The sequence below is a fragment of the Pseudochaenichthys georgianus genome, chromosome 17 (assembly GCF_902827115.2).
Source record: "Pseudochaenichthys georgianus chromosome 17, fPseGeo1.2, whole genome shotgun sequence".
NCBI classification, from domain to species: domain Eukaryota; kingdom Metazoa; phylum Chordata; class Actinopteri; order Perciformes; family Channichthyidae; genus Pseudochaenichthys; species Pseudochaenichthys georgianus.
Window position 1 is genome coordinate 24,345,915 of NC_047519.1, and position 13,113 is coordinate 24,359,027.

Sequence of the window (13,113 nt, forward strand, 5' to 3'; positions counted from 1 at the left end):
TATAATAAGCTACCATGATTTATACACAATCTCATTGCGAATGCATAAGCCGCGGTTTAGGACCACAATTGAAGTTCCATTAACAGACAAACCAAACTTCAATGAAAATGGCATCTGCTCTGTCCTTGTTGCTGAACATTTTCCCCTGGTCATCCTCATATTATATGAATAATAAAACAAACAGCTTTACTGTTACATTGCTTGCAAGGCAAGGCAAGGCAAGTTTATTTATATAGCATTTTTCAATGGCAATTCAAAGTGCTTTACAAAAAATGAAAGACATTAAGAAAATGGCATTTAAAATCAGTCATTAAAAAGAAAAGCTAATAAAATAAACATTAAAAGAAAAAGTACAAGGATAAAAGTTACAGTGCAGTTTAAGATATGAATAGTTCAAGTAAAAGCAGCGACAAAAAGAAAAGTCTTCAGCCTGGATTTAAAAGTAGTCAGAGTTGCAGCGGACCTGCAGGTTTCTGGGAGTTTGTTCCAGATATTTGGAGCATAATAACTGAACGCTGCTTTACCATGTTTAGTTCTGACTCTGGGGACAGAAAGCTGACCAGTCCCTGAAGACCTGAGAGATCTGGATGGTTCATCATTTAGCAGGAGGTCAGAAATGTATTTTGGGCCTAAACCATTCAGGGCTTTATAAACCAGCAGCAGTATTTTGAAATCTATTCTTTGACACACAGGAAGCCAGTGTAAAGACTTCAGAACTGGAGTGATGTGATCCACTTTCTTAGTGTTAGTGAGGACTCGAGCAGCGGCGTTCTGAATCAGCTGCAGCTTTCCAATAGATTTTTTAGTGAGACCTGTGAATGCAGGCAATTCGTGTGCTTTTCCCTCGCCAGGGCCTACTAAGGGAAAAAGTGCTATTATTAGCAGATTCAACAACCCCCTTGTGTGCATTTACTTAGTAGGCCTACTTCAAGATAACATTACTGATAATGTCTTCTCTGCTTCAAACGCCAACACACCACACACTGCGCTATTCCTAAAGGTCCTTTGCAACTGTTATAACACCATGTATTCATTTAAATTGTCTTTTTAATGTAAATTATCTAATTAGAAAAGCGTGATGGAAAAGATAACTCCAGCATAACTATCCCCAGAGCGGTCAAACACACTGCTGACCCTGTAGGGGAGACTCTATAATTAAAGAAACACGTTGTCTTCCCCATCAGTGTCCATCTTGCTTCATGAGCAAGAAATACCGTCTTATGGGCTGAAAAAGGAAAGATTTATAGCATTATGGCATAGCATTGTTTGTACTAAGAACTCTTAGTATGCCATAAACTGAAAACAGTTATCCTAACAATTGTTAAAATAATATAATCCACCTAGCAGCACCTCTGAAGCTCAATAATGACCATATCTTTGTCAGGCGTAGCAGCTTCCTGGAGTCTCTTTTAGTTAACTGTCAACCTCGCTAAAAATACTTTTCATGAATTAAAGTCAGCTTTCTGTAATTCTGACAGTCGAACCGCCTTACATTGGGCTCTTTTCCACAGACCGCTCTCGACAGTCACTTATTTGAAGATGAGAAAAGAACAAATGTTTGTTGTCTTCAGAAGTGTTTTGATGTCTCTGTGTGTGGGCATACATTGAAAGTCCTGGCACCAACTGGCAGACCTTCATGACTCCACTTTCACTGCTCTCTTGTAAGTGCTGCTGGCCTGACTTCAGTGTTTAACGGCGTCCAATTAGAGGTGAAGATACTTTGAAAGGTTAATCAGTCGGCTCTTGCTATGTACTTCATTATTTCATGGGAGTAAAAAGGGAGCAGTTGCAGTCATCACAGCTCTACTTTTATATACAACTTTAAACAGACCCAGGCTTTGTTCATGCTAAGATGTTCTACATGGAGGGCCTCGTAACAGTTCAACACACGTCTAACATACAACAGCCTGAAGTGAACACACACACACACACACACATACACACATCTAACATACAACAGCATGACGTGAACACACACACATCTAACATACAACAGCATGACGTGAACACACACACATATTACATACAACAGCATGAAGTGAACACACACACATCTTACATACAACAGCATGAAGTGAACACACACCCATCTTACGTACAACAGCATGTAGAGAACACACACACATCTTACGTACAACAGCATGAAGTGAACACACACACATATTACATACAACAGCATGAAGTGAACACACACACATATTACGTACAACAGCATGAAGTGAACACACACACATATTACATACAACAGCATGAAGTGAACACACACACATATTACATACAACAGCATGAAGTGAACACACACCCATCTTACATACAACAGCATGTAGATAACACACACACATCTTACGTACAACAGCATGAAGTGAACACACACACCAAAAAAGAAACAAATGACACTGTATCAGACTATTTGAATATTTTATTAATATGTAGAAAATGTATTAAAAAAGGAACTATATAGTACATGTTTAAGTCAAACTAGAGCTACATGTGACAGTAATCCTTAGTTTCAGCATATATAAGCTTCTCAACAGTCAACAACGCATTTTCAACATTGGCAAGATTTCAAATGAATGCAGTTTGAGTTTCTGGCTCATATTGGAAACGTCAACAAACGTGGTGTTTTGATCATTTAATTGACCTTTTAAAGCAAACCCAAATATCACATTTTCTTTTTGATATCTTAGAGGATCATTTGTCATTATTAGATTAAATCGTTTTTCACAATGTGGCATCAGTAACAGAGACATTGGAAAATAAGTTAAATAAATAAGGGGAACATGTTTCCTGTTCTGTAGGAGGCTCAGTATAAATAAATAGTAATACAGTGTGATACTCAGTTTTATGTTTAAATAACGGAGAAGGTTATCTATTTTCAAACCCTCCATTTAAAAAATAATAATACTGTAGTTGGCTTGAAATGAGTAAAACAAATGATTTGGTCTTAATGTTAGACGGACTGTTATCGTTATCATCATCATATCAAGAAAATATTCAAGCTCTTTAGTCTATGGAATTTCAAGCATGTTTTTTTTTCATTACACAAGGGTTGCATTTGCTCAATTTCAATAGTTTTGTTTTCCTAAAAGCTTCATAAATAATTAACTTGAAATGAAAGATGGGACAGAAGCTTGTTTTAAGCAAGACAACGTGACTTATTTTTTCTCATTGATTGACACACATGGTTAAATTGATTGAATGATTGGAAACATTTGAAAACAAACAATATTATAGCATATCAGCATTCCTCTATTTAAGAGCACCTTATATTTTGCCATGAGTAAAACCCCCCACAATACTAATAACATTCAGTTCCTTTTCTGCAAAGCTTCGTGACCTTTTGTTCAAAAATGCACTGAGGCAAACTTCATCTAAGTAGTTAATGAAATAAGTACACGGAGAATTCCCTACGCTACTATAAATCACAGAAAGAGATGGAGTGCATGAGAGGCTCTGAAACAGTCACTTTGACACAGGACATAAATCAGACTGGGAAAGGTCACATGTTGAAACAGTTTGTTAAATGTATATGTTAGGTTATGCTGGTTTTTATTTTACCCTTGAAGGGCAATTTTACTGTTTTTCACAACAGTTTAGAGGCCTGATAAATCTATATTATGTTATCAACATATCTTACTTTACAAACTATTTCAATGGCGCCTTTTACCCAGTTCAGCAAAGAAACTGCAGACACAAACATATCGCTATGACATTTGTTATTTACCATCAGGCTCTTGATTGCATCCATGCATTGGTCTCCATCTGCCCTCGAACACAACAACGGTTAAAAATATAACGGTCAAAAGGGAAATGTTTCTGAATTAGTTTGCATCTAAAGGGGAACACATCAAAAGTCATCTCTATCTCTACATGAGTATATTAGTAGTTTATAGAGGGGAGAGTCACCATTGTTTTCAAGTCTAATGAAGAAAAAAAAAACACAAATTAAAATGTACAGTCGTATAATACAAGCCAGATTTCCTGGTTTGCTCAAAACAAAAAAGAAATAAAGAAACTGACAGGAGTACATAAGAATGAGATCTCCAGCTGGAAATATTGAATCTATGAGACAAAATGTTGCTTGCAGGGATTGTAGAATTCGTTTTCAATCGATTCAATTGTAGAATAAAAACATTTATTTATGGATAGTTTGAAGCCAGAGAGGAGATTTAGCCATTTATTTGATTTGACTTCAAACTCCTCAGAGATCATTTCCCCTCCAACAGCGAAACTAAAACAAGTTATGTTTCTAACAAACCGCAGTCAACTAAACTCACTGGCACTGAACGCTGTGTGCGACAGTGTGAACGCTGAATGAAAAACAAAATGCTCGGTGGGCTGCAGATTATGCCCGCTAAAAGAAACCTTCTCTGCCATGTTTGCTGATGTTATTGTTTCACCGGGGAGCTTCAATAGCGAGCTAGTTAAGAACGGCAGAGAAGAAAGAGTTGGCTCCTCCCCACCCTCTGTGCTGCCTCCTTTGTCGGGTTCATTTCAGTGTACAGTGGGGGAGAGGCCGGGCGAAAAACCGCACTATGCCCACCCTGACTTTCTTCTGCATATAATTTAGTGTTCACATTGCATACACGCACAACGCCAGGGGACACCATTACCATAAAAGTCCCTGAAAAGTGAGAATCTACTAATGCAGGAAAATGCTGCTTCAGTGACTTTGGTGACAAAACTGACTGGCATCTTTCCAAGCTGCGGGTTGAAGCTCTATTGTGCAGGTCTTTGGTTACACCTCTCTGCAAGCAATCACTGCGCATACAGAAGGGGGGGGGGGGCACAGATATTAAGCGTTTGTTGTTTGGAAATAAATTCCAGGAAATAATATTTTAAAAGCCCACGGACGACTGAAGAAATCATTCAGCTGAACGGACAAGAATAGCTTTGCTGTGTTCCCACTCGTAGTGCACATACTGTCTCAGTGTGGCTACCAAAAATAATAAAGACTTTCTTTCTGCTTTAATAATGAACACAAATGATACCGTGGTAACAGTAACACAGAGGAATATGATAAATAAAACAGGTGGTAATGAAGCTGTTGCTGGTGCACGGCTTTGTGAACGAGGAGTCTGGAGGTTTTGTTTTTTAAAGTTAATTTCATCTCTTATGTCCTTTATTTGTAATTACATTAACTTAATATAGGCTCTAATACCAAGGCATCAAATCATACTAAATAGATGGATTTTGCCACAATATTAGTTATAAAAATATATTTATCTTACAGTTAAGGGTTTTAAGGGCATATACATTATGTTTCTTTTGTTAAAAGTGTTATTATTTCGGTTAAAATAACGTTAGCTCTTGCAGCCTTGAGGGCATTTCTGAGCACATTTCTATCCCAGGGAAAGGCAAATCACAGCATTAAAGGAAACAAAAAGCTTCTTGGTTTGCCTTTCCATTTTTTTTTTACAGCAAATTCGAACCATTGTCATTCAAAGTGTTTAATAAATTACATACAGCGTCTTCTTTCATCTGAGTAGAAGTACAGCAGGGAGCGACGGCGAAAGAGAGATAAACGGAGCTCGGTCATTGTTTCCTTATCTGCTATGTCGTGTTCTCATCGATGGTTAGAAACAGTTTCTGCATGTTAGTTATACATTATTAATAATGGGGTTTTATTATTTTACAACAGAAGATGAATCAAATATTAGTATCTTTTTGTCATAACCCTTTCTTTTTCTTTGCAGCCTCACTAAAAGGCGTTACAACGCTCATCAGTGAGACACAGATAGCAGAAACTCATCAGTGAACAGCCTCCGACCTGCGTTATCTGTGACTCTGGGCCGGGGGGGGGGCTTTGTTTACAATCCAGGGGCGGACCGCCTCCTCTTGCTGCTGATGCTGCGGAAGTTGAACGGCCTCATCTTCATCTCCACGGCAGGAATAGAGAACTCGTGGCCTTTCCAGTGGTACCAGTTAATGCCCTGTAAGAGTGACAAGAGGGGTTTCAGAAGCAGGGTCAATCAACAGGGTGTTTAAAGGCCCCTCTTTTTCATCAATATATTATGGTTCTCAGTTATATACAAAACATGTCTCTGAAGTGTCTGGCTCGAAATACCAAACAGACCATTGTAGCATCCCATAAACCCCTCTGTTTCAGCCCTGTTTCAAAAGTGCTGATTCTCTGAGATATTTGGTTAAAAAGAACACAATGGTGCTCTAGGAGGAGATTCAGGTGATAAGGGGGGGGGGGGGTTACTAATGGTTACACAAGCCAACAAATCGTTCTGACATCATAAAGTGGCTGATCAGGTTTTTAATATAAATGGATCAGGACAAAAAGAGAGCGAATCTTTTCTCCTGAAACTTTCAGAAACTCTTTAAACAGAGGGGACACATGTTTCTGTATAAAAGACAAGAAAAAGTGGATTTTGCATAATAGGTGACATTTAAGGTGAGGGGAAATGACAGAAAAAATTTCAATAAAAAGGAAGGAGGAAATGTAACATACTCAGAAAAGTGTCTGAAAGCACACATCCTTACTTAAGAGCTACCGTAGCACTAGCATGAATTCAGTGTAATTATAGTCTCACTCCATCCCCGCTAATCCACCACCTCCAAACCTTCCAATTTGCAGCTCTACACTGAGAGGCACTTTGTCCGTGCGTGTCGTTATGCCTGTCCATCTCTGCTCCTACCTGCTCTCATTTCATGTCCTCACACAATAAAGACGGCGGGCCAGAGCGCCGAGGGAGAAGCAGTGGTGCTCCGGGGCTTTGTAGTTCAGCCTAATCACAGCTTCACACAACACCTCGCTCTCTTTGTCCAGCCATTACAGCACCGAGCTGAGAGAGAGCCACATCACACACTCGTCAAAAAGAAACGGACAAGCACTCGACTCTCACTGCCACATCACGCAGAGGGAGCCTCAGTGTGATCACACGTGTGCATGTTGTTTGTTTCCCTCACATGGTTCTGTAATTAGAATACTGTATGCTGCCCTTTTTAGACAAGTCTATATTAGCATTCATGGGGTCACCTGATCATTTTGAAATGATTTTATTTGTATTTAAATATTCTAATACATTTCCTTACAAAACTCATTTGAATTTAGTTTGTGACACTAAAGGAACCTAGTTTTTAGTTGATTAAACTTGTAATGAGTTGTAAACCTGCAACATGTCCCTAAATGAAATGTTCTGGTGTTTTTATTTGAACTATTTCCTCTTGAAGACCATCATGTAAGATCTCCCTACTACTCTGACTACTTCATACCTGAGCTGGCACTATTTCTATTGTTGTTTAAAAAAAAATTGTATGTCTTGTAATTGCTTTGTTGAGGAACCTGTCACGCAAGTTTTTCATCATAAGATACTACAGCGTAGTTGTGTATATGATATGACAATAAACTGAAAATTCGGTTCCAAACTACTACATTTAAATTTAAATAATGCCATTAATTTTCCATAATTATACAAGTTTAATAACATTTTAAATTGTGTGATTTTATTTCAGTTTCTAGTGACAAATATTTCTGACAATATATCCCATTGTCTACTCCTTTTTTAATCTGAATGTCTGAATCAAAGCATTAGCCTCCAACAGCTGACTCAACACCAATCCACTGTAGTTCTCACTGGTATGAGTGTTTGGAGCCAAACAGATGAAACAGGATCCTCTGCTCAATGAGTGTCCCTGAGTTTAATCAAAATGGCTGTGACAGTGTTAGCCTTTTTTTTATCATTCATTACAGCTCCTCATTCAGGCCAATCAGTGTAACGGAGTATCGAGATGCATGTCTGCAGCAAATCTCATGTAATTACATTTATTATTAGCCCTTTAAATGTAATGATGTCATCCTTTCAATCACACTGCCGTAAATGTCTATGTGCATTCTGTAAATGCCACAATACAGTGCCTGTCTTGGAGCAGTGCAGATAGTTTTACGTGTTGTGCGTGATGTGCTCAGCTTTAGTGACACCATCTGATTGTTATGCGGTAAACCTTCATATCATTAAAAAAGTGTCTCTGAATATGTGGACTGCAGCCTCTGTTGACGCGTTTAAAAAGAAGACGCACTTATTTAAATGTAATAATTTGTAGTCGAGTAGAGCGCTTTCTGATACTGTTCTTTAAAAGATGAAAAACGTACTTGCTTACACCAAAACACTCAAATAGAACATTTGTGGAGCTCGAAGGAATGTGGAAACGCATTTAAAACATTTAACAGGAATGTGTATTTCCAGAAACTGTATCCAGTTCAACTTGCTTTGAATAATCCTCAGAAATTGAAGTCAGCATTTTTCTAAACTACTTTCGAAATGGAGAAGTTCCTCAATTCCTGTAATTTCGTACCGTTTCTTAAACTAAAATACACCCTGGCCTCAGATGTGTGGTTATTAAAGGAACGCGCATGTATTCATGAATATGAAAGCTCAAAACTAAAATAACGATGATAGGTGGGTTAGGGTTAGAACCTGGACCACACGTTTGGGTAATAAAGCACCTCCAGGCCCTTATCATGTCTCATTAATGTGCTTCGGTGCTGCATATTCCCAAACAGAATTTCAATTTAATTATCACAAATGAGTTTACACCAAGCTACACCTGGAGTTCTGGGGCAGCTGTCTACTTCGCCATGCTGTTAATCAATCCTCGTCTTGTATCCACCCTCGACACAGTCCAACACATTGGGAGGGGTCTTTTTGTAAATTGGATAAACAAACCCTTTTTTCACCACTAAATCAGTTTTTGACTTTAAGGTCCCCTATTATACTGTTTTTCATCAATACATTATAGGTCTCAGTTACATACAAAACATGCCTCTGAAGTCTTTGGCTCCAAATACCAAACAGATCATTGCAGCCAGCATCCCATAATCCCCTCTGTTTCAGCCCTGTTTCAAAAGTGCTGATTCTGTGTCTGTTACTTTAGATGAAAGTAAGGAGCCACTCCCCACGCCCCTCTGAGAGATATTTGGTTAAAAAGAACACAATGGTGCTCTAGGAGGAGACTCAGGTGATAAGGTGGGGGGGGGGGGGGGGTACCTTGGTTGGTTTTTGGATAATGGTTACACAAGCCAAAAAAACATGATGACGTCACAAAGTGGCCAAAATCGGATCTGCTCATTTTCAGACAGGTTTTTATAGAAATGGATCAGGATAAAAAGAGAACAAATATTTTTTCCTGAAACTTTCAGAATCTCTTTACACAGCGGGGACACATGTTTCTGTATAAAAGACATGAGAAAGTGTATTTTGCATAATAGATGAACTTCTTGCTCTATTATTTATCACGTCTTTACGGGATGACTGACCTGACTGTGTCTGGACTCGCCGTATTTGCCGTTGAGGTTGGCCCGGTGGCAGTTCTTGTACCACCAGGCTCCTTTGTAAGACAAGGCACAGTTAGTGACGGCGATGTCGTTGTCTCTGTCTTTTGTGGAGAAGGGCCGGCCCTGGTGATAGCTCAGAGAGTCACCTGGGATCAGAGGAAAGAGAGAGAAAGAGTGAGACCGTTAAACCTCCGCGTATGCTTCATTTGCATATGGCTGCGGTGAATAACGGCGTGATGAGGAGACATATATACGACCAGGCAGGAGAGGAACGGGAGAGACATGACAGGAAATAAATCCTGCTACAGGCAATCTCAATGTACTAAGGCAGAGAGAAATATAATTATAAACATGAGAGGGTGACGGGTGATTCTGGCATATGGTCATGTTGACATACTGAGAGATGCATGGAGAGCAAGGACCTCAGTGGAAATGTGGAGGAGTGCTGAGGCAGGTATCAGACATAAGGGAGAAGAAAAACAATGGAGGGGAAAGGAGTGAGGAGAGAAAATGGCAGATGGCAGAGTAGGGATGGAAGGAGTATTTTCACTTAAAGGTTGGAAACAGCACACATTTTGATATATATAATTATAGTATAGTTATTTGACATAAACAGCTCCATATCACATCGAGCGTTGATGTTGATGTCATTACAGGTCATTTCTAAGGTTGATCACAGTGCAGAATTATGATGTACGTTAACTTAAACACATTCAATCCAATCGTTTTTACAATGATGTATTCCACCACGTACCAGCGGTGCCGTTGTACTCTCCTATTCTGAGCTTGTAGAGGCTTCTCGCGTCTCCAAGGGAGAATTTGTCATAGTTGGCATAGACTGACTCCTGTCCGTCCTTCATGTCAATTCTCAGCTCATAGCGGCCCTGGCCAGCAAGCTTCTGGATGTTGTCTAGACCTGTGGAGAAACAAAACACACTTTATTGAAAGTTATCACCCTCACACGGATATGGAAGTCATGACGTTCATATAGTGATTGAAAAAAATCCATAGGGAACCCTAAAAAAGCGAGCCTCCTATTTAACTTTATTTTGAAGAGACACACATGACTCAATTTGCCCAATAATTGTATATTCAAAACACAAATTACAATCTGTACAGCAGTTGCCCCTGTCCAACAATAGATCCTTAGGAGAAACACTAAACACAAACAAATAACTGTCAACACAGACAGACATAGATACTACATGTAAATAAGAATAGTACAATTACTATATGGATTGACAAAATGACAGTATTTGTAATTGATTGATTTGCGTTATTATTGTGTCATACATACATAATATGCCCAGCCGATACAAGCTAACAAGACACAGCTATTTATAAAACATTGTTTAAGGCATAAATCTAAAATAAAAATACACAAATAACTTAAACTGACATCCTGCAAAGGTAGTCAACCCTTTAAGCATTGGAATAAACCTTTCTATTCTGGGTATACCAAAACATTTCTGGAGTTTGAACAAAGATTTATTTTATATGAATATTCTAAATACATCATAATAAAGTGAACACAGAGGAAAATGTGAAATATCCCTTCTTATATTTCAAATGTTTAAGACAACCTGTTATTCATAAGAACATTGATCGGAGAGGTTGTTAAACCATTTCGCAAATAATGTAATATAGATTTCTGTGATGTATTGAATGTACCATGTACGTACACTAAAAGCTTTGAGTCCTGATAAGAACTCTGGCCGGTGTCTTTGTCAGCTGCTTTTACTGAAGAGTAAGATTGACATTTTCCGAGAGCCGTGGACACTGCCACCACCGGCGCCCCTTCAAATGCCACATGCAGCACAATCGTGAGATTTGCGGCTTTGCTCTCTATCACCAAGGTAACAGACATGAGGCTCGTTTGAACCCTGACAGGCGATAAGACCCCACACCGACCTGAGAGATTGGTACTGCCTCCACCATCAGATTACAACAAGCACCCATTTGGAAAGAGTCTATTTCCCTGCTTAACCTCCAGCAGAGGCATCACACACTTCTTCTTTTTCCACCCTGGGAAAATTAGAAGAACATCCTCCATTGCTGATAAGGAGTAGGAAGTGGAAATGCAAGAGAGGAGGGAAACTAAGTCTGCTGTAATACATCAATGGAAAGCATGTTTAATATGTAACACACCAGAGGCATTTAAGGTGAAAGCAATAGTCACAATAAAATTGCGTTTAATTCTCAGTCATCTCTAATTTCCATTATATTATATCACTGTATTATCAGCAATTAATATAGCAGCCATCATTTTTTTTACAGTTTTCTCCTCCAACAGTTTTATGGGATCAGACTGCTCTATTTCAGACTGCAGCGATTAAAAAATACATTTTGACACACTATTGCACTCTTGCCTTATTATACTACCAATATTACCGTCTCGTCACATTTTATTACCAGCCTTTCTCTCTCACTTACACAGGAACGACGACGACGGGGGATTAAAAAAAAAAAGAGTATGGGATAATGATCACATACTGCAGCTTCCCCGGTTTAAACATCACGAAGCTGACTTTGTGTTCAGCGCTAAAACCGGCCGAGGTCAGTGAGTAGGGAGAATAGATCGCCCTAAAGCAGCAATAAAAACGTCCGTTTGTTAAAGTGCATCAGATAATAATGAAAGCTTAATTTTCATATTCTTTACTGCTGACCAGTTAAGCACCTCTTCTTTTAAGTCTGAGTGGATTTAATATCCATGTTTATGGTTCCATACTGTCTGATATATTACTGTTCTGTGTGTGGGGGCGGTGATTAACTAAATGTTCACAATAATACAGTAGCTCTCCAGGGGCTATGGCAGCGACCAACTCTGTAGAAAGAAGAGTGAAGGACACATAGTTTCACACTGCAGTGACCATCTGGGATAACACCATTTACTTTCTATAGGGAACGTTAGTGGACCCTTCTTGAACTGTCACTGCTAAAAATGCCCTGCAAATTCTAGCCCCGATAGGAGAAATGTCTTCTTTTAACCATTCAATTATACCTTGTATGAAAAATGTAGAATATTCATTGTCAGTCCTTAAACAGGGCCACTGTTAAATGCTATTAGTAACACTTTCCAGTATGTGTTTTTGTTCTGTTTTTTACTTTTGAAATCAAGTCAAATTCCTCGTACGTGTCAACTTACCTGGTAATAAACCTGATTCTGATTCTGATTATTTCCCTCCTTTTTGAAACAATCTTGTAGTTCCCTGCTAACAGAGCTCTAGCTTAACAAACTCCGAGGTCAGTTTCATACGACATGTGTGCCGTACTCTGAGGCTGCTGTGATCCCTGCTGGCTCGTTATCTGTAATCACGAGGAGAAGCTTTCACAGAGCGGCTCTTGATGCTCCACACCCTGAGGTAACGTTAAGATGCTTTTATGCACTGAGAGAACAGAGTACAGTACAAGTGAGAGAAGACGAAGAAGGACGCGGGAAGTGCAACCTAGAAGGCACTTATGAAAAGTAAAGAGGGACCTTAGAGATTGAAGGAGCTGCCCTTGACTAGCATACCTCCAGAAGTGGTGAGAGGGCAGATTATTGCTGAAGTAATATTTGGAGGCACTGAACCACATTTGCTCTGGATTTTATTGTAGGGACAAAGGCAATGTAAATCTGCAAGATGGGAAATCGGTGCCATGATGCTGCAACATGAGACTTCTGAACACTGCCGTCACTTTATGGCTCACTATCTTTGCTTCATACTGCGCAGTGTGCACTTGGGAGGGATTCCTATTCTGTTTGGCGCACAAAAATGTTTGTAGAATATTTTTCATCCTGCTTCCTGTGCTTCAGTGAATAATGCCCTCCATATTCCTCATTGAAATAC

The 13,113-nt window shown here is 39.1% G+C and overlaps 1 protein-coding gene across 6 annotated transcripts in view; it reads right to left on the minus strand.

Moving 5' to 3' along the window:
• Positions 1 to 2,401: 2,401 nt before the first annotated feature.
• tnr (tenascin R (restrictin, janusin)) overlaps positions 2,402 to 13,113 on the minus strand; it is a 225,220-nt gene continuing 214,508 nt past the window's right edge. For all 6 annotated transcript variants that reach the window (XM_034104811.1, XM_034104816.1, XM_034104813.1 and 3 more), the window contains 3 exons: positions 10,038 to 10,199; positions 9,266 to 9,429; positions 2,402 to 5,933 (listed from right to left, as the gene is read on the minus strand). In XM_034104811.1, coding sequence (XP_033960702.1) covers positions 5,811 to 5,933; positions 9,266 to 9,429; positions 10,038 to 10,199 — 449 coding nt within the window. In that variant the 3' untranslated portion in view covers positions 2,402 to 5,810. The remainder of the gene's footprint in view (positions 5,934 to 9,265; positions 9,430 to 10,037; positions 10,200 to 13,113) is intronic.